We start from the raw sequence: 22,877 nt of genomic DNA, 5'->3' as shown, positions 1-22,877 counted from the left end.
CTTTGGAGATATCAGCGCTTGAGATTTACATTACTTAACTTTCATTGAAAGAGGATCAGAGTTCAGAGTACTTACAGGGTCGCTATGAGTCAGAATTGATTCAATGGCAACTGGTTTTTTTGTTTTTTGTTTAATTAAAGTAAATGATGGTCCCTGGGGGTGCAAACAGCTAATGCGTTTGGATGCTAACCAGAAGTTTGAAGGGTCCAGCTCACCCAGAGGTGCCTCGGAAGAAAGGCCTAGAGACCTACTTCCGACAAATCAGCTATTAAAAACCCTATGGAGCACAGTTCTACTCTGATACCCGAGGTCGCCGTGCGTCGGAACTGACTTTACCGCAACTGCAAAGCGTGACTGATAGTGCAATACTGCACTCTCTTCTTCCCTTTCGATAATAGTCAGGATTCCTTCTCAAACTTCTGCGCGTGTGGAAATTCCAAGCATAATACATCCAAAGGCATTACAAATTCTTCTTACATTACGGAAGGCAAGACCTCCCCTGACAGTTAGGCAGCATCAGCAAAAACAGGGTCCAAAACAACTGTGCATCACACTGGAGCCAGTGAAGGGCAGGGGACATGAGAGCAGGTGCTTGGCTGCCTGGTGAATGGCCCATTTAAAAATCCAACAATAGTCAGAGGGGAGCAAGGAGCACAACCACCGCCACCACCGTGACTGGTGAAACCAGCACGCCCCAATTCAGTGTAAGCTCATGTCCTGAAAGAAGGCCCACGATAAAGCAAATTTCCACGAATCGACTGTATCGTTTGCCCTCAACAATAGTATTGAAAAAGCATGTTCTTTGGAGAAAAAAAAAATCACTGAAAGAACTACTCAGATTACAAAAATCAATGCTTCTTCAATTTCAAATGTCCCTATGAGATAGTCGTCATTAGCTAGACAAAACCAGCAAAAGGAGCTTTTTCACTGCAGAACCAACTAATTATCTTTCATAACTCTTTTGAGAAGCAAATGTAGAGGTAGAAGCTGGAGTGAAAAACATGTTAAATGTATTTGTCTGTAGAGTTTGCCAAGAAAATAATAAGAAAGTTTAAGTGCCCCAAATCAAAGAGATCTTACTAAACTAGAATTTCAAATCAATGTAAAAAAAAAAAAAAAAATCAGCCTCATATTTGAATGTATCTGGTAAATTGTATTTTATATTTTACGATCAGCTTTCTGGTGAATGTTGCTATATATTCAGATGGACACACAACCTACATGGTGAATAGCGCCAACAAAGATACTGGTGGAATTATAAAACTAAAAAATGCTTCGCAGGCAACCCATCCCCTAAATTGATGCCTGTTCCTGTAAACTCTGTCACAGGCTCTCTGTTGGAAAACGAATCAAACAGGCAAGGATATCTCCCGCTTCACCTGCAAAAAGCCTTAAAAATGGGTGGGTCACGGCAGCAGAAAATGAAGTATAGGTGATTATTGAGCAGCATGAAACAAGGGCTGCAGCAAAAAGTAGAGTAGGGAAATATGAGGAGGGAAAATCCAGGGCTGCCTGTACAATATATGCAGATTTTTTTCAAATGTAAATTTTAAAGTGAATGCTGCTTTTATGTTACTGCATAAAGAAAAGCATAACGAGGCTGCTTCACTTGTCTTCCTTGGCAAGTGGGCATTAAGAGAGGGCATTAAGAGAGGGCGGGATGTGAAAAGCCAATTCTCTGCACCACTACTTAATCAACTGCACTCAGTTCCACTTGATGTCACAGCCATGCTGCAAAGACCACTCAGCAGTTAATGGATATAATGTCGGAAAAGCACTTTGAGGCCTTCCAAAGAAAGGTAGGGTAAAGACCCAAAGGAGCAAGGTTTTACCACTTATTCTCCACAACTGACCATGATGTGGGAAACCACCATGGCCTGAAAAGAAATTAAAATATTAATTTATTTGGCTAATTCTCAGTCTTTCATAGGAGACCTCAGCTTTCACAGGTTGAAGCCTGAAATCATAGTAGCGTTAACCAGTGCCCTAGTCTAGTCTTGTCAGGATAACCATTACACACTGTAAGGAATAAATATGTTCTTCAAGTGTTACAGCCTACACTTAAAATCTGTCAAAATGTGCAGCCGAGGCGGAGTTATATGTTTTCAACTGTATACATCCATCACCAGCTATCACTCTTCCCACAGACAGGAAAAAGTCAACAAGGAAACATAAAAGCTAAAAATAAATGGCTGAGCAATTGCTCAGAAGAGCTGCACGCTGGGCACAATGTTAAACGCACATGCAGTCCTTCCCTTTTCTTATTTCTGCCAGTTGAAGGTCATTGAAACTAAGGGCTCCAATGTAGGAATAAAGGAAAACAAACATGCACTGCATAAATATGTAAAAGTCACTCACAAGTAAAACCCCACGCTAATAACTAGACAAGATCAGTGTTCCCAACGGCGCGTGGCCAGAATGCAAGCGATGAGTAACGGTTGTTGCTGCAAATGCCATGACAAATGACATTTATAGGCACTTCCAATGCTCAGGGACAAATTTAGTTTCATTCCATACAAGCCGAAAATATTTCTTCATTCATAGGTGTTGTAACATGTTCCTTTCTAACAGCAAATAAAATCAATATTTATTAAGGATCCATTGTGCACAATTTACTACGCTCCAATGATTGAAAATATTGTATAAAAAGAATCTGATTTACATGCAAGAGTGTTCAGAGTATCTGTGTGTGTGTGTAACTGAATATAGAAAAAGCATAACCCACAAAGGGAACACTGGATTGAGAAAAATTGATAAATCTATGACTTACATCTTTTTTTTTTTTGGTTTCCTTCCATTCAGTAAGAATTCATGAGGTGAGAAAGACAGCAAAAAAAAACCTCAGGAGCCACAAGTTTGAAAATTTACATATCCAAAAGGAAAAAAGTTGTCTGTAACAGTGGTTTTTGAAGGCTCTTTTAGCTTCAAAAAGATTCATCTAACTAAATATCATAGGAAACCCCAATATATAAATGAAATAGAAGAGGTATTTAACACACATCTGTTTTATAAGTGCAAGTTCATAATCTTTACTGACCTATCAGATAAATAAATGAGGGTTTTTGATAAAGAGAAAAATATTAAATAGGGATTTAGAGATGATGGTTACAGTCTTTTATCAGCCTCAGGGTTTAATTCATTTCTGTAATTTGGTTTTTGCATCATATTAAGAAAATTCTGATTTATAGAGAGAAGTGATTGCAAACAGTAGTTTAATAACTCCCTTGCAAGCTTGGGTTACTCTCCAATAGGGAAAGCGGAGGAAGCTTCATTCCCTAGTCTGAACTAAAAGTCAACAGCACAAACTAACTCATTACCGTTAGTCTTGACTATGGTAACATTTCCCATATAGGACACTTGACTTGACTGAGTATGTAGTTTTTTAAAAAAAAATTACAGTATTTAAATCCAAACCAAACCTTTGAGAATTTCTATTTGAAAGCCTGTCTTTACAAAGCCTGCCAAGATGTGCTGACTTGGTGCCAGTCAGCAACACGGATGACCAAGGAAGATGCCAGCACACAAACACCTGTTGCAAAACTAGGATTCAAGCAAGGTGTGCCATCTGCAGATTTGCTGACCTTTGGTTTCCTTCATTTCCTCCCAGTGGTCTTGTTCCTCCTCTCCACTGCTATTTTGGCCCAGAGCAATCCAACCAATCATCTCTTTACGTTTCATAGCACGTCTATTATAAACTGAAATCATCAATGTAACATCAGAGAGCTGAAAGAGGGCCACCTGGAAAACAAAGGTCTCCTTATAGACAGGATTAGGTTGACCACGTCGAATGGATGTCTTGCAGTGGAACATCTCTTGGCCCACAGAATTGAGGAGAAAGATCTTTCCATATGTATCTAAGACAAAAAAAAAAAAAGTGGGGGGGGGGATGAAAAACATCAGTGCTTTCTATTTTACTAGTTTAGCTGTAATATTTATATGGGCTGCAAATTTCCATTTCTCCTTTGAACATACTGATCAGTGTCCTTAGGCCTGATACTTGCGGTTGGACCAATACATCTCATATGAATTATTAAGGAAAGGGATTATTACCTTGAACGCTTAAGTGTTTCATGCTGCCTGCTATCCAGTGCATTGCTGATACTCATTAGAACCTCTGCAAGCCAAGTGGGGCATACATGCATAGGTATGTGTGCAACAGTGTCTGTGGATATGCAAAGGTCCTTGTCCACATTTTATTTATGTAACAAGATAAATATGTACTTTTTGTTTTATGATTGTTTTCATAGTCAAGACACTGCTTTACAACTGGATTACAGTCTCTTCTCTCTTCACTCTTTACATACTCTCTGGGCCATCTCATCCACTCCCATGGCTTCAGTGACAATTACCAAGTCTGTAGCTCTAGCCTAGACCTCTCTCCCAAGCTCAAGACCGAACTGAATACCAAGCATCTTCTCTTGGACATCCCACACATATCTTGCACTTAGATATCCCACACCCCAACCAACTCCAAAAACTTACTGCTTCAGTGTTCTCCATCTCTGTAAATGGTAGCATCATCTACCCAATTATGGAGGCAAGAAATCAGAATTTTATTTTTGGCCAGACTAGCTTCCTAACTCCTAGTCCATCCAGTAAATTAGCACACTCTGTTGATTCTATCTGCTAAATAACTCCCAAATCTGCCTACTTCTTTCCATCCCCAATGCCACTGAACCCTCAGTGTACATACTCTGCAAGCTCAGGACACTAGCATCTCTTACCTGCACTACTGCACATGTCCTAACTGATCTCCCAGCCAGTGGACTGTTCCAATCCCAAAGCCAGAGCAATTTTTGGAAAACGCAAATCTGGTCATGTCACTCTCGCTAATAAACAAAGCCAAACCTTCAATGACTTCCCAGTAGTCTCAGGATAAAAGCTAAATTTCTTGCAATAAACTATGTACTCTGACTCTGTTTACCACCCCCTCCCCAGTCTCATTGCTCATCACTGTTGCTTTCATACAGTACAAGTCTACTATATCAACTACCTTCATGCCTCCAACTCACCGTGCTCTCTTTCCCTTTCACTTCTGTACAGGCTATTTCCTTGCCTTGAATAATACCCCTACCTAGGTCCTGAAGTCCCACCTTCGCATCACTTCTATTCATTAAGTGTGGATGTCATTTCATCCAGGGACCTTTGCTGGCCACACCAGCTCTAGTTCAGATAGGTGGGCTTCATCAAAACTCAGTTGTAGCCTATCCGAGCACTTATCAGTCGGTATAATAATTGCCTGATGACTTGTCTACAAGACTGTCAGTTCTCCAGCGGTAGGAAGAAGTATTGCCTTGCTTATCACTGTACCCCCTATTTCTTGCCTAGTGCCTCAGATGTGGTTGTTGTCGTTGTGGTTACTTGCCTTCCAGTTGGCTCCTACCCACAGCAACCTTATATATAACAGAACAACATGTTGCCTAGTCTTGCACTACCTTCATGATCATTGCTATGTTTCAGTCCATTGTTTCAGCTACTGTATCAGTCCATCTCACAAGGGCCTCCCTCACCTTTGCCAACCCTCCATTTTATCAACGGTGATGTCCTTTCCTAGCAATTGATCTTTCCTGATGACATGCTCAAAGTAAGTGAGCTAAAGTCTGTCATCTTCATTTCTAAGCAGCATCCTGGTTACAAAACATGTAAACTACCATGCAGTAGACCTTCAACAAATATTTTGCAATGAATGTTGACTAGTGAGGGTGCTCACCTTTCTTTTCTCTTTTAATCTCGTTTTCAAACTTATAAATGAAGCTAAACTCCTGGTTTTGTAATCCCTGCCCTAGAATGCTATAATGACTAGCTTCATAGGTTTAGTCCTTTACAGAATGGAGGAAAAAAAAAAAAATCCACATTGTACTGACATATTCTATTTTTGCTAAAATTTCTGAACGGATCATTACTAAGAACATAATCTAAGACAATATTTATTATTATATTTATAAAAAATCACTTAATGTAGCAATTTCTTGACTCTTTTCCTATCTACAATTTTTACCACTAACTGAAACAACAAAAAAAAAAAACAACTGATATGCCTACTAGTCTTTAAAAATCTAACTGTTAAGGTGTTTCCTCAATCCTATCATTCTGTACATTCTGTTCAATGCAGGCTGCAGGCTGCTTAGTGTTTACTGCTCACTTTTCCACCTAAAAACCAGTCAAACTTTTACAAGTGTAAACCCAGATCTCTCTAATTTACTGTTCCCTCCAAGAGCATTGTGAGATAGGAAATAAATTACAACCTGCAGTTTTCTTTCTATGTTGTTTTTTTTTTTCTTATTCCAGTTTGATGTGTTATTTTATGCACTTATCTGCTGAAAAACACAAGGTGTGAAATTACACTTCAGGTGTGAAAACACTTCTCTGTCTCAGAAACAGGGCTCTCCACTCTTCAAACTGTTCTACAGAAAAAGCTGTCAAAAAACCGACAATGGGGGAGCGAGTTTGTGTTTCCACAGCTGTACAGCTACGACTCCTGTAGGAAAGATTCAATCCAGTCACCGAACCACCCTGGCAATTCAGCCGCCAGTCTGGCAGTAGGAATGGAGTTAATCTTGCAAACAAAGATCTGCTCATTTCACAAAGAGAGCAATTTCAAGTTTTATCCTGTCACAAGATCATTTTCTAATTAAGAGAAAGGCCATTTACTACAAAACCACCATCACTGAAGTTGGCCTGTGTGCGTATGACAAAGAAGGAAAATAATCATTTTATAAACAATCCAGTCTGAGGGACACCTGACTAAAGGAAGGGAAATATTACTGATTGTTACAGTTCAAAAAGGAACCTTTCATCAGCAGTAATAATGTGCTTCCTTTTTACCATCCAGAGCAGAGGACCAGGAAATTCCGCTCACGTGGAAGATCTAGAGTGCAGGGCTGAAGTAACTTGCGGTCTTTTGGGGCTCGGCACTAGTCAGCATGAATGGAGAAAGGAGAGTTCAGTTAAGTGAAACCAAAGCCAAACCTGTTGCTACTGAGTCAATTCTGATTTATACAACCCTATAGGAATTTTTTTTATATATAGGACAGAGTAGAACTGCCCCATAGGGCTTCCAAAGTTGTAGTGGTGAAAAGCTATGGCTGCTAACCAAAAGGTCAGCAGTTCAAATCCACCAAGTACTCTGTCCTATAGGGTCCCTATGAGTCAGAATCGACTTGATGACAATGGATTTAGTTTTTTGTTTTTTTTTTTTTATCTTTACAGAAGCAGACTGCCACATTTTTCTCCCACAGAGCCACTGGTGAGCTCCAGCCCAGCCCTAAGGTTGGGTTAGCCACCCAGTGCTTAACCACTGCACCACCAAGGCTCCCTTCAGTTAAGTAAATATCCCAACTAAATAAGTACTTTTTTCTGTTTTAATTCTTTGGAAATTGATAATAAAGCAAGACCACACGATATTTTATCGTCTGATAATGATCCAGAAAGCCTCTCAGTGTTTTTAGTAACAGAATCATCATCAAAGGGCTGAATGGGTAATCCTCTGACAGTCCTGGAACCTGCTCCTCTGACTTAGCTGCTGTCAACAGCCCTACTGGTCACTTGTTTCTTTCTCACTAAAGGAAGACGCCAAGTATACAAAAAAAAAAAAAAATCAGATACAAAATCCCCAATTTATCATGTTACAAAGTATGTCACTGTGAACTTAGAAGGCATTTTCCTGAAGAAACAACATGAATCGTTACATAGCTCGACAAAATACCCGCCCAATTCCAGCATAAGTTTCTATCAGTACTACTACAGATTCAGCCCCCAGGTGGAAACAAGATTCTCTGAGATACAGGGCAAGAGACAAGAATTTGGCCATTTAACCTCCCCTGCCATTTTTTTTTTCCATTTTATTAATAATTGTGAAACATTTTCTATATTCCTAAGAGCACAGAGAATAATATTACACATACCCAATGTTATGGATTGAATTGTGTCCCCCCAAAATGTGTGTCACCTTGGCTAGGCCTTGATTCCCAGTGTTGTGTGGCTGTCTACCATTTTGTGACCTGATTTGATTATCCTATGTGTTGTAAATCCTAACCTCTATGATGTTAATGAAGCAGGACTGGAGGAAGTTATGTTAATGAAGCAGAACAATCTATAGGATTAAGTTATATCTTGAGTCAATCTAAGGCATAAAAAAGATAATCGAGCAGAGATGAGAGGGACCGCATACTATTAAGAAAGAAGTGCCTGAAGTGGATCATGTCCTTTAGACATGGGTCCCTGAGAAGCTCTCAGATCAGGGGAAGGTTGTTGACACAGACCTTCACCCAGAACTGACAGAGAGAGAAAGCCTTCTCCTGGAGCTGGTGCCCCGAATTCAGACTTCTAGCCCCTTAGACTGTGAGAGAATAAATTTCTGTTTGTTAGAGCCATTCACTTGTGGTATTTCTGTTATGGCAGCACTAGATAATTAGAGAATTTCTCTAGTAATCTAGGAATTTTGTGTGGGCTGTATAACTACTCACTGGGTATCACGTTGTTTCTTTGGGAAAATGTCTTCTGAGTTCCAAGTGATATACTCTGTGACGTGATAAACTAGGGATTGTATGTCTGCTAATATTTCCACTTACACGTGGATTGCTATGCTCTAGATAACTAAGATACCCATGGACCTACCACACAGACATATAAAATTTAGCATTTATCATATTTGCTACTGATCTTTTTGCTTTTGTTTGTTTAAGAAATAAAGCATTATAATTGAAGATTTCTGAGTATTCCTCCTTGATCCTGTTTAAATTCTCTCATACAGGGAGTTAACATCCTGAATTTGGAGTTTATCATATCCATGTATGTATTGAGACTTTCACTATAAAGTAGATGTAAATAAAGACAGCTCAAATACATTTAGCCATACTTTTAGCGATATTTTTCACATGAAAAAAATAAATAGTTAATTAACTTTGCCCTCTTCTTAAGCAAGATACCCCCAATGCCATCAAGTCGATTCTAACTTATAGCAACCCTATAGGACCTGAGCATACTTCTCCCTTCCCATCCTCCATGTTATTGCTGCCTAGAATTTTATTTCCACTTTATTACTACACTTCCAATATTAGTAATTTTTACTACTGTTGCTGTTGTTATTTTTTGAAGTTCATGCATGTTTCTATTTACCTACATGTTTACCAATTTCTTTGTTCATTATTTCATCTTGCATCTCACTACTTTCACCTAAGTTCAGATTCTCTCTTCCTTAAATACATCCTTTAGTAGTACTTTCAGTGATAAATTCTTTCAGACTTTGTGGAAAATCTTTATTTTGCCTTCACTCAAGGCACAGAATGCTAAGTTGGGAGTGTTTTTCTCTCAGGACCTTGATGATATTATCCCATCGTCCTCTGGATTCTATTATTGCTATTGAGAAGTCTATCCTCAGTCTTACTGTCATTCTTCTGTATGTAAAATTGTCTTTAAAAAAAAAAAAGCTCTATTGAAATACAATTCATATACTATGGTAACTGTCTTTTATGTCCTGTTGCTTTTCAGATTTTCTGTCTAAACTTTGAATAGTGTTGTGAGAATTAAATGAGTTGATTTAGGTAAGGAATATCACATATGCACTCAATAATTTAGTGCCACATATAAATCTTGAGGGGGATATGAGTTGGTCATAATTCTGAGTAAATAGTGACTATTAATAAATAACCCATTGCCATCGAGTTGATTCCAACTCATAGTGACCCTACAGGACAGAGTAGAACTGCCCCATAGGGTTTCCAAGGCTATAATCTTTACAGAAGCATATTGTCACATCTTTCTCCCACAGAGCAGCTAGTGGGTTCGAACTACCAACCTTTCGATCAACAGCCTAATGCTTAACCACCACACCACCAGGGTTCCTTTATTAATAAACACTATGTTTAGTTGATCGCTGGCCCAGGATTTTATGAAATGATCATAAGTCCTATATCTGTTTATTTCCATATAATGCTTTTTTTTTTTTTTATCCCTACACTCCATTTGCAGAGTGTCTCGTTCAAAGCTCGATTTGCTTTTTTGTTTTTTTTCTAGTTGCTGCCATCGTGTTTATCTAACAAGGTTAATAGCTGATGCTGTAAGTATTATCATTTGGGATGTAATTACCATGTGTGGCTAATCACGCACATGCCGAGAGCTGGGAAACTTGTTTTTAACTACAGGGGACATCTTAATGATAGTTTTTGACAAGGACCATTGTATGTAAACAATGTGGTAACACATTGTAGAAGGGGATATGGCAAAGATGAAGATAGAGAGAACCTACCAAAAGAAGAGTTAACATATTTTTGTTTTTTAACATAGCACTTCTATATCTAATATTAGCTTGTTAGCCTCATTTGTTAGAGAAGGAAATGAAAATTCAGGGAGGCGAAATCAAATGCGGAGGCCATGCAGTAATTGAGTTGCAGGCTCAAGATTAAGACCAGGACAGAGATGCTTAATGGTTAATAAATTATCTTCCATAAAGCCAAACTCAAAAGATAAACATTTCTAATTCTTAATGGCAACTTTTTCAAAGGTATCTATAAATGTACTTTAGAATTCCAGATGTCTCCCAGACAATAAGCTGCCTTTCACCTGGACCACCAGCTATATACAGACCTGGAAACTATCCTGTGGACCAGCCTGGACCATCTTAACAGCAAAAATGACAACATTATTGAAAACTGACCACATACACTAAATAAGACATTACTTTGAAAGTGCCTGGAAGGACCCTTGGCATATTGTTATTTGACTTGAGCTAAGACTAATTCTGTTTTCCTTTTTGAATATTCAACTTAATGAAGAAGGAAGACAGAAGAATTAATGCATGTCTTAGTCATCTAGTGCTACTATAACAGAAATATCACAAGTGGATACCTTTAACAAAGAGGTGTTTATTCTCTCACAGTCCAGTAGTCTAGAAGTCCGAATTCAGGGCATTGGCTCCAGGGGGAAGGTTTTCTCCATTGGCTCTGGAGAAAGGTCCTTGTCATCTGTCTTCCCTTGGTCTGGGAGCATCTCAGCACAGGAACCTCAGGTCCAAAGGACACACTCTGCTCCCATCACTACTTTCTTGGTGCTAGGAGGTCCCCATGCCTCTCCGCTCACTTCTCTCTTTTATATCTCAAAAGAGATTGGCTGTAGACACTATCTAATCTTGTAGTCCTCATCAGGATAACTGCCACTAATCCATTTTATTACATCATAGTGACAGGATTTACACAATACAGGGAAATCACATTAGAAGATAAAATGGTAGACAATCTTACAAGGGAGTCATGACCCAGCTAAGTTGACTGATATTTTTGAGGGACACAATTAAATCCATGACAATGCATTTGAACTTTAGTGTCAAAGCATATGGAATATACTGTGATCTGCCAAAAGAATAGACAAATCAGTTTTAGAAGTAAAACAACCAAAATATTCCTTAAAAGTGAGAATGGCAAGACTTTGACTCACTTACTCTGGACACATCATCAGAAAAAACCAATTGCTGGAGAAAGACATCATGTTTGGTAAAGTACAGAGGGTCACTGAGAATGAGGAGAACCTTCAATGTGATGGATTGACATGATAGTTGCAACAATGGACTCAAACACACCAAAGACCATGAAGACAACATTTTGTTCATTACACATAAGGCGGCCATACGTCAAAGCTAACTGAATGGCAACTAACAACAACAAGACTATTGTGCTGTTACTTCATTTATATGTTGTTTCTGAATAGGTTCTACGGGTTAGTTCCACTTATTTTTAAAAAGTGTATTTAATCTTACCCCCCAATAAAAAAAAAAAAGCACTTTATAACATGGGCATTTTCACACACACACACATACACAATATGAGATGAATAGAGGAAAGGCAAAAGTTAGAAATGGAGAAATGCCTTTAATCCAGCAGACCAGTTGGATGTAATTTATAGAAGATGCTATAGAGAGCGTCCTACGGTTCGGCTGATTGGCACTCCATCTATCCTGTTCAAGCTCGAGCCAGGGGAATAGGGTTGGATCTTGAGTTGTCATCATAATAAAAAGGATGTAAAGCCAGCTGCAGAAGCTCCTACCTATGACTAAAACTCTTATTTTTTTTACCCACTTCATCCAGCCGACCTGTTCCACACAAGACTAACATTTTCTTCAAAATGATATAACTAAATTTTTCAAAATATACAGAAAAATTGAAAGAATTGTACAATGAACATCTATATGGCCACCTAGATTCAATTGCTATATTTTGTTTTATTTGCTTTCTCACGTCTACTTATCTATCCATCCACCAGTCCTTCTTAGTTTTAGCCAGCACTGCTCTTTACCCATAAACATTTTCATATGTGTTTCATTAACTAGCACTCAATATTTTATGGTTCTTTGACAAATGCATACACCTATTTATCTCACACCCCTGTGAAGATACAGAACATTTCCCTCACCCCAGAAGTCCCCTCATGCCCCTGCCCAGTCCATCTGGATGCCCGCACTATTCCTGAGGTAACCTCTGCTTTTTTTACTATAGATTAGTTTTGCCTGTTTTAGACTGTCACATAAATGGAATCATGCAGTAGGTACTCAGTAGGTTTTTGAGACTCCTCCATGGTGTTGAGGGCCTCTGTTAATTTTATCTCTTTTGTTTCTGAATAATATTCCATTACGTAAGTATATACAGCTTCCTGGCCAACTGGCTGGAAGAGATCCATATTTATGCCTATTCCCAAGAAAGGTGATCCAACCGAATGTGGAAATTATAGAACAATATCACTAATATCACACGCAAGCAAAATTTGCTGAAGATCATTCAAAAACAGCTGCAGCATTATATCGACAGGGAACTGCCAGAAATCCAGGCCGGTTTCAGAAGAGGACGTGAAACCAGGGATATCATTGCTGTTGTCAGATGGATCCTGGATGAAAGCAGAGAATACCAGAAGGATGTTTACCTGTGTTTTATTGACTATGCAGAGGCATTCAACTGTGTGGATCATGACAAATTATGGATAACACTGCGAAGAATGGGAATTCCAGAACCCTTAATCGTGCTCTCGAGGAACCTTTACATAGATCAAGAAGCAGTTGTTCGGATAGAACAAGGGGATACTGATTGCTTTAAAGTCAGGAAAGGTGTGCGTCAGGGTTGTATTCTTTCACCATACCTATTCATTCTGTATGCTGAGCAAATAATACAAGAAGCTGGACTATGTGAAGAAGAATGGGGCATCAGGATTGGAGGAAGACTCATTAACAACCTGCGTTATGCAGATGACACAACCTTGCTTGCTGAAAGTGAAGAGGACTTGAAGCACTTACTAATGAAGATCAAAGACCACAGCCTTCAGTATGGATTGCACCTCAACATGAAGAAAACAAAAATCCTCACAACTGGACCAATGAGCGACATCATGATAAACGGAGAAAAGATTGAAGTTCTCAAGGATTTCATTTTACCTGGATCCACAATCAACAGCTATGGAAGCAGGAGTCAAGAAATCAAAAGACTCTTTGCATTGGGTAAATCCGCCACAAAGGACCTCTTTCTTCAAAGTGTTGAAGAGCAAAGATGTCACCTTGAAGACTAAGCAAGCCATGGTATTTTCAATCGCATCATATGCATGTGAAAGCTGGACAATGAATAAGGAAGACTGAAGAAGAATTGATGCCTTTGAATTGTGGTGTTGGTAAAGAATATTGAATATACCATGGACTGCCAAAAGAACAAACAAATCTGTCTCAGAAGAAATACAACCAGAATGCTCCTTAGAAGCAAGGATGGCGAGGCTGCATCTTACATACTTTGGACATGTTGTCAGAAGGGATCAGTTCCTGGAGAAGGACGTCATGCTTGGCAGAGAACAGGGTCAGTGGAAAAGAGGAAGACCCTCAATGAGGTGGATTGACACAGTGGCTGCAACAAGGAGCTCAAGCATAACAACTATTGTAAGGATGGTTCAGGACCGGGCAGTGTTTCGTTCTTTTGCGCATAGGGTCGCTATGAGTCGGAACCGACTCAACGGCACCTAACAACAACAGGAACAGGTATATCTTAGTTTATTTATTCATTCATCTATTGATGGCCATGAGTACTCTTTCTAGTTTTTGCCACTATGGATTAAGCTGCTATGAACATTCTTGTACCAGTCTTTTGTTTGTTTTTGACATATGATGTTATTTCTTTTGAGTAAATGCCTAAGAATGGAACTGCTGCATTCTTCACACGTGTTTAGTTGAATAAGAAAGTGCCAAACCTGTTTCCAAGGTGGTTGTTCCATTTTATACTCCCACAAATAATGTATGCTCCCTATCTTTACCAACACTTGGTGAAATCATTCTTTTTAGTTTTAGACATTCTGTTGGGTACGTGGTGGAGACATATATCTTTAAGAGTGGTCCCACCATCTCCTGCCCACCAGAACAAAATACGTCTCTCACTGAGCTGTCGGTCCAAGGATCTTACCTCAGAAGCAGGGGACCAAGGCGGGCTTACATTCTAATGGCTTATCTCTCCTAGGATCCTTAGAGAGGAGAGGGACTTTATCAACTGTTAGTCCAACTCCTCTATCTTGCTTAGGAAGACAAATTTTAAATATCAGAACAATCGTTTGACTGAGTCAAGTTAACGAGTTCAAAGCTTCATGATCTATTTTGAAGAAAAACATCCTCACATTAAATCACAGACTTTGTTTTCAGCAAGATTAAAACCTTAATGATATTCTAGAGAAGAAAAACTTCTAATACTGAGGTTCAGCCTATTTTCTTTCCTGCTTTCCTACAAACTCTCCTTTACGTGATCATTACCTCTAAGCCAGGATTGATGCCTTTGATGCCTCCTTTTTACAAAGTGGGTAAATGAAACTGAGAGTCTCAAGCACAGGATTTGCAATGCCCCTCCCCCACAGGCATGCTCCCTACACATTTCAGGCATGCCTCTCCCCTCACAGGCAGTTCCCTCATGGTAGCACAAGTATGTGGGGCTCTGGCAGCCGTTTCCTGCCCTCCACGATGGAGAAGAGAGCCCTTGGCATGCTTCCTCTGCCCCACCCACCCTCACTTGTGGCTCCATTAATTTCATACTGGTTTGGGTCTTCTTTTTTTCTTCCTGTTTTCCCTCCAATTGTGCTCAGTTACCTCGTGAAATTCTTGTTCCCTCATCCTTTCTCTATCTTGTTCTCTTCCATATGGGAACTAAAATATATCCTAAGCTTGTCTGATAACTGTGAAAGTAGTGCTAGTGAAGTAATGAAGTGAGACGTAATGAAGCACTAATGCCATCAACATCTAAAGCACTTGAAAGTACCAAGTGCTTTGACAGTGTCCACAAAGGAGCTTCTACTTTCTCATTCCCTCCTAATTAAACTGGCTTCTCCTCAAGTACCAACATTCTAGATAAATAAAAAACATTTTATTTTCACTATTGGGTTTTCTGTTTTAATTAATAGCATCACAGCAACATTGCTTTCTGTTACTTTGGTTACAAAGATAGGGCATGTCCACTACATTTTGAGTTAAACTGCAACACTGTGTCTATGAAAAATCACGAACTAATGCCAAACTGGTTAAAACTTCTGGAATAAAATAAATTTCTAAATTAAAATGTGCCTTCTTTTCTATTCAGTTTTAAATATTTGTTGCAAGAATTTTCTCTTCTGCATATTTTCTTTTACATAGAAACTTATGGAGATATAATAGTACCATCCTCAACATCACAGTTTTGTATGTATAATCCCTATCTAATTATGACTCCCATTTTACAGATGCAAAAACTGAGATTCAAAAAAGCTAAGTAACTGACAGATAAGCAAGTGGCAAAGCCTGAATTCACACCTTAGTTTTTCAGCTCCCAGATGATGCTTTCTTAATCAACATTGGTGGTTGGGTGGTAGAATTCTTGCCTTCCATGCAGGAGACCTGGGTTTGATTCTCATCCAATACACTCATGCACAGCCACCACCTGTCTGTCAGTGGAGACCTGCATTTTGCTACGATGCCAAACAAGTTTAAGCAGAGCTTCTCTAGACTAAGATACACTAGGAAGAAAGGACTGGCAATCTACTTCCAAAATGCAGCCAATAAAAACACCTATGACCCCTGAGGGAGCAGGAGATCAGTGGGATGCAGACCCCAAATTCTCACAAAAAGACCATACTTAATGGTCTGACTGAGACTAGAGGAATCCCGGTGGTCATGGTCCCCAAACCTTCTGTTGGCCCAGGACAGGAACCATTCCCGAAGACAACTCATCAGATATGAAAGGGACTGCGTGGTGGGTAGGAGAGAGATGCTGACGAAGAGTGAGCTATTTGCATCAGGTGGACACTTGAGACTGTGTTGGCATCTCCTGTCTGGAGGGGGGATGGGAGGATAGAGAGAGTTGGAAGCTGGCAAAATTGTCACGAGAGACTGGAAGGGCTGACTCATTAGGGGGAGAGCAAGTGGGAGTACGGAGTAGGGTGTATATAAACTTATATGTGACAGTTTGACTTGATTTGTAAACGTTCACTTGAAGCTCAATAAAAGTTAATAAAAAAAAACAAAAACAAAAAACACCTATGAATCACAACGGTCCAATGAGGTCACCATGAGTCAGGGGCCAACCCAATGCCAACTAACAAAAACAACATACTTCCCCCTGTATTGAATGGTACCCTCAGCACACAAATTAAAGATTCCCAGCATGGACTTGAGTCAGCCCTGACCTTGTGATCCATATCCCCATCATCTTCTGCATCTCTATCAAGTTCTCCCCTCAAAATTATTCAGACCTCACCAAATCTCAGGAGATCATGAAGGAGTTGACAAAAGCTCTGAAGGAAAAAACATACATCCAGATCTTAAGCAAATCCAGAGCTATTTGGGGAAACAAAGCTGTATCTAGTAAAGAGCTCAGGCTGCTAACCAAAAGATTGGCAGTTCAAATCTACCAGCTGCTCCTTGGAAACCCTATGGGACGGTTCTACCCTGTCCTGTAGAGTCGCTATGAGTTGGAATTGACTCAACGGCACACAACAACAGCAGTGAGATTAATAAGCAGCACCTAAATAAATAAGTATGTATTTAGTATGTATTTTGAATATCTCTCGCCTGGCCCTGAGCAATGATACAGAATTTGGTGTAAGCACCTGGTCTATTTTGTTATCTGGAATGCTGGGACTTCCTTACTAACTTGCTCTAGTGGCTTTCATACAGATTGCCTAAGAAGCTACTCAACTGAACAGAGACTTTGTGGGCTACAGCAGAGTCGAGGGCAAAACGCGAGAGTCTAGATTTGTTGTAGGAGCTGAGCTTTGGCTACCAGCTCTGCTAGCTCTTTACCTGCTGCTGACACGAGTTCAGAGTATATTGACTCTTTCAGCCTACCACATTTTGATTGATTGCATCCTTATTTCAAGAAGACCTTGGTGTCCGCGGTGGATAAGCTCACTTGCCTTTTACTCACCCCGTTTTATTTTACTTTCCCCTACTTGAAAGGCTGGAAATCCAACAACATTTTTTCAGACTCTCTTGCAGCTAGCATCCTAGATACGAAGTAGGTTTACCAATTGGATGCACCTGCAGGAGTTCTAGAAGGCAGAAAGGAGAGAGATACTATCTCCTCTTGCCTGCTTCTAAGTTGTTTTCATAGACAAGCATGTTCATAAAAAGGTAAGCTAATTTTTTAACATCATTATTCTGATGTTCAGTCTCTAACTTCTTGAGTGCTGAGAAGCAGTTGAGGTGGTTGGTGGCAGCATGTATTTGATTCTGGCTTCCTAAGCCCTGCACTGTGCTAGATGAGGGTATAGCTTGAGCCCTCCATTCCAGTGGTGGTCTCAGAGGTGTAGCTCCCCTGGGAGTAGGTTCTGTATTGCCCCAGCTCTAGATCTGCCTCTATCACCTCCCTCTCTATTCTCACCTTAACCACTAACATTTCTTGAATGCTCACTATCTGTTAGGCACTGTGTTGAATGCTTTATATAAATCATTTCGTTTAAACCCCAAAGCAATCCCATGAGAAAGGTACTTTTTCTCTAAATGAGTCAACTAAGGTTTAGAAAAGAGAAGTAAATTGCACAGGATCACTGTAAAATGAGTAGGTAAACCATAGAGCTTGAATTTGAAGTCAGACTAGCCTTATCCAAAGCCTGTGCTCTGCCTTTTTAAAGATATTTGAGGGCCCGTGACCTATCGGCAGATTTTAATTGCCTGTACATATTATTTTGCTAAAAAGATCTCACTCTTTCCACTGTAAAAATACAGGTATAGAAGCCAACCTATTTCATGCCAAGATGTCCCTAGATATTGAAGAAGTCTTCAATCTAATTAAATAGAAAGGTATTAAAAAAAAAATCAGGGGTATCATTTTGTGAAAGCTTTTCTAAACCTACCCAGGATCTTCCTTACTGTAAAAAAGCATTAAGATGAAAGCAGGCATGGCTATCTACTTGCAAGAACTGAGCTGGTGGAGCAGACAAGCACTTACCAGGCGCTCTGTTCACAGCGAGGTTTCGGAAATGGCTGCCTTTGATAATCTCCACAGATAATCGCCCCGTTGTAGCACTGTAAGACAGCCCCACCAACAGCTCTGGCGCCCCTCCATGGGCTAGCGACTGCGTAGATGAAGCACTATCACTGTGAGAAACTGCAGATGGGCTGAGCTGAGACTCTCCACTCTGGAGGGGAAGAACAACAAAGAAGCCATTGGCCTATGCTGCACTACTCTTTTTTACAGCCAGCCAATATTATGTTTGGTGAAATTGTGACCCAATCTCAACTGCTGCCAAAGATTACTAACGGTGCACTCGGTGTGAATTATAATGGGCCTGGGGAACACAGTCATGGATGAGATCCTCTGCATTATTGGCTGACATATTTGTTTCAAGAGCCGTCTCCATTCAATATTTCCTCTCTGAAGACAAAACGGACAAAGATGTTATTACTAGTGTAAATCAAACCCTCTAAGATATATGGAGAGCTAATAATACATTTAATAAAGACTAAAATTCCCTCCTGTGCAATCTGTGCTTGGATGTTTCTATGGAACCATCCACCCTGGGCATGAGTTTTGTTTCTGTTCTCTGAAGCTTCTCAATGAATGTAGCAATTCAAGAGGCATTTCATTCTAATTATAAAAGACATGACCATTGGACATCTACCACCACACATAACACTTGGTCCTAGTTCTGCTTCTAGAGGTTGTCAAGCATATGACAGATGCTAAATTTGGCCTACTAAGGAAATGAACTAAATTGAAAAAGAGTACTTTACTACTGTTTGGTAAAGAAGCTGACACAGAGACATCGATCCCAGCAACCTAACAGGCACAAGGTGAGCCCAGGAGAGAGTCTTAAGCTTCTGGTCATGTTTATTCATGAGCACCCACCTTATGTACCAGGCACTTCTGGAGGAGAAGAACAAAGTCAATCAGGAGCTGGATCCAACTTAAGAAGTGGGAGTGGGAACGAGCCCTGCTGAGGCAGGCCAGCCAGCCTCCCTGAGCCATCAACCATCTCCTCCAAGAAAAACGGGCACATCACATTTTGCTTAAACGTTTCTTTTCAGCACCTGAAATCATTTCCTATGACTTCTTTGTAAGGGACCCCAATAAATAAAACTGATAAAAGGGTCAAAGATTCTTCACATCTGTAGGAAACTATCCCATTTACCAAACCATGAACATCTCTGTAGAATCTCGGCTTTCATGGAGCACGATTTGTAAACTACCAGGCTAGATGGTTTTGCAGGTACCCTACAGCCCTGCTGTCTAAGGGATAATAATCCAACAATGAAGTATTTGCTTACTTTCAGGTGAGGACCGCCTCTTCTCCTCCCTCCTGTATAAATCTCTCAGTCCCCAGTGCACTGGGACTGTGGTTTATAAATCTCTCATTCTCTAGTGCACAGCCTAATGACTGGCATATAATCCTATCCAGCAAATAACTGATGAATGGGAGAATGTTTGCATTCAAAGTTCTTTCATACTGGCTCATTTTCCCCATTCAACTCCATGCTCCCAGCACGCAGCACTGGTTCTGGCACACAGAAACATGGGTGTGATCATTCCTAACATGTGCTTCATAGTACAGGATCGTTTCTGATCTCCTTGGCTTCTGTTTACCAGGATTTCAGACCTACTTTACTCACAGCTTGAGAAAAAAAGAAGGGTTTGAGCAGAGGAGAGACATGATCTGACTTATGTTTTAAAGGCTCATTCTCTCCCCCGTATTCAGAATAGTCTTGAGGGCAGGGGCATAGCAGAAGCAGGGAAACTATTGGGAGGCTATTTCAATAATTCAGCAGAGAGCTAGTGTGTCAGTCACCCAGTTCTGCTATAATGGAAATACCACAAGTGGATGGCTTTACCAAAGAGAAGTTTATTTTCTCACAGTAAAGTAGGCTAAAAGTCCATATTCAAGGTGTCAGCTCCAGGGGAAAATTTTCTCTCTCTGTTGGTCGTCTCATCAATCTTCCCCTAGGCTAGGAGCTTCTCTGCGCAGGGACCCTGGGTCCAAAGGATCCGCTCTGCTCCTGGCGCTGCTTTCTTGGTGGTATGAGGGCTCCCTGTCTCTCTGTTCGCTTCTTTTTTTTTTATGTCTCAAGAGATTGACTCAAGATACAATCCAATCTTGTAGATTGAGTCCTGCCTCACTATCACAACTGCTGCCCATTCTCCCTCATTAACATCATAAAGGCAGGATTTACAACATACAGGAAAATGATGCAATCCCAGGAATCAAGGCCCAGCCCAGTTGATCCACACATTTTGGGGGGAACATTATTCAATCCATGACAGTTAGGTTCTAGACATATTTTGAAGATAAAGCCAACAGTTTCAGAATGAAAAAAGAAATAACAGGTGACTCCCAAGATGTTTTACCTTAGCAACTAAAAGGATAAAATTGACCTTAGCCAAGATGGGGAACCCTGCAGGTAGATTTGTTGCTGCTGTTGTCTGGTGCCATTGAGTCAATTTTGACTCACAGTGACAAAATGTGACAGAGTAGAACTGCCCTCATAGAGTTTTCTTGGCTGTAATCGCCAGGTCTTTCTCCCTTAGCAGCTGAATGCTTAATCATTGCACCACAAGGGTTCCTTAGAGTAGATTTAGGGGGACAAAAGTTAGGATTTTAAATCTGGAGATGTTAATTTTGAGACACCTATTAGAAATTCAAGTGGACAGGTCCCCTCCTTACTTCACTCCACCCTCTCTGGCTCCTTTGCTCTTCCTCAAACATGACAAGCTCCTTCCCACTTCCAGACTCATACTCACTATTCCTTCTGTCTGCAGTGCTTGTCCCTGACTGATATAGTCCCCAGGCCTGCTCCCTCAATTCCTTGAGTTCTGTGCTTTATTACCACCTCAAAGAAATTTTCTCTGACCCCTCTACACAAGCAGCACCCTCTGTCACTCTCTCTCTCTCTCCTTGGCCACCTCATTTATTGTCTTGTTTATTATCACTCTCCTCTATGAGATTATAAGCTCCATGAAAGCAGAGGCATCCCCCATTCTGTTCTTTCTTCCATCTCCATTTGCCTAAACAGTACCTGACATACAATGGGCACTCAGTAAACATGCGTGAATGACTGAAAGATTGACCCAATAGTCAAGACAGCTACCTGATGTTTTTTGTGTGGTTTTTAAAAAGGAGATCCTCACACTGGATACAATAACCCACAGAAATAGTGAGCTTCCCATCTTGTAGGCATATAAGCTACAATGCCTTTCCTTAGAACCTTGGGGGAAACAGAGAGATGGGGCCCTTTGGAGGAGTCCATGTAACTGGAAGGTCTGTGGAAGTGGCTGAGGTTCAGGGCTGCTGTTGCAGCCTGCTCAGGCACACTTGCTAAGGGCCTGTCCTAGAAAGTCTCATTGCTGAGATTCGTCATAATACAGATGGAGGAAGTGGGCAAGGGGCACCACTCATCCACTAATCAGAAGGCCAAGCCACCTCTCCCAGTTTTTCCATGCCCTCCACCACACTAGGGTTGTCATTTCCTAAAATGGACAGGGAACACATCCATCAGGTTATTGGGAAGACAGGCATGAAAAACCCATTGTGCCATGAAGTGCAAATCATGGCTTATAAGGATGAGGAGAGCCAAATGGAAAATTAAATTAAGATGTCTGAATTCACAGGCTGAATGCACTAAATCAAGGGCTGACAATTCCAGGTCCTCAAACACACCGTTTCATTAGCAGCACCATTTAACATACTCACACTTATATTGCTTCTTGGCTCCAGAACCAGAGTTACTTTCATTTCCCCTTCTGGGTGCAGGTGGCTAAGATAGAACAGCTTCTCTCCCATCATTCTCTCGCGGGTCATCTTACGGGCAGCGTACAGGCGGAAGCGGACAGCACAAGCAGCCACATCTCTGGGCTCCAGCTTGGTGAAGGTGACCTTCTCCCTAAAGATAGGGTTGGGACTTCTCTGTACACTCGTCCTGCCCCTCTGTTTCTTACTGGGCAGCAGCACTATGTGAACTTGCCAGGAGTTGACCCCACTTCGGTCCTTGTCCGGCAGGCCCCTTGCTCTCACAACGGTCACTGTGAGTTTCTGGCTGGAAGCTTTATATTCAAAGATGACATCTAGGTCACCGCACTTTGAGATGGGACCCGGGGTTCCAGATGGCCCCTGCAAGTTGGTTTCATCCTGTTCCTGTTGCAGGCAGAGGAGAAGATTAGGAATGGAAATGACAATGCACAACTATACTTCAATGAGGTGATGCCACTCCATGCTCCTTCAGAAGCCCATGCTTTCTGACTGCTAGTGCCTATCCCTCACCATGGGAAAGGTCTGTGGACTGATCGGTCTCTCCGTTAGACTGGGAGTGCTTTGAAGTCAAAGGGACTGGCACATGGTGAGACTTTGAGGTGAATGAATAAAGCTTTTATATTTTGCAAAGTGTTTTCATATGCAATGTCTCTCAAAAATCACAA

The 22,877-nt window shown here is 40.7% G+C and overlaps 1 protein-coding gene across 6 annotated transcripts in view; it reads right to left on the bottom strand.

Annotated features, from left to right (window-relative positions):
- Positions 1-2,845: 2,845 nt before the first annotated feature.
- The window catches only part of LOC126084671 (synaptotagmin-16), a 352,768-nt gene continuing 332,736 nt past the window's right edge, over positions 2,846-22,877 (bottom strand). For 4 of the 6 annotated variants that reach the window (XM_049899290.1, XM_049899291.1, XM_049899292.1 and 1 more), the window contains 3 exons: positions 22,156-22,596; positions 18,420-18,609; positions 2,846-3,854 (listed from right to left, as the gene is read on the bottom strand). In XM_049899290.1, the coding sequence (XP_049755247.1) occupies positions 3,541-3,854; positions 18,420-18,609; positions 22,156-22,596 (945 nt within the window). In that variant the 3' untranslated portion in view covers positions 2,846-3,540. The remainder of the gene's footprint in view (positions 3,855-18,419; positions 18,610-22,155; positions 22,597-22,877) is intronic. The other 2 variants (XM_049899289.1, XM_049899288.1) reach the window with 2 other exon arrangements.

Source organism: Elephas maximus, chromosome 10 (genome assembly GCF_024166365.1).
Source record: "Elephas maximus indicus isolate mEleMax1 chromosome 10, mEleMax1 primary haplotype, whole genome shotgun sequence".
NCBI classification, from domain to species: domain Eukaryota; kingdom Metazoa; phylum Chordata; class Mammalia; order Proboscidea; family Elephantidae; genus Elephas; species Elephas maximus.
This window is presented reverse-complemented; position numbering and strand designations above follow the sequence as displayed.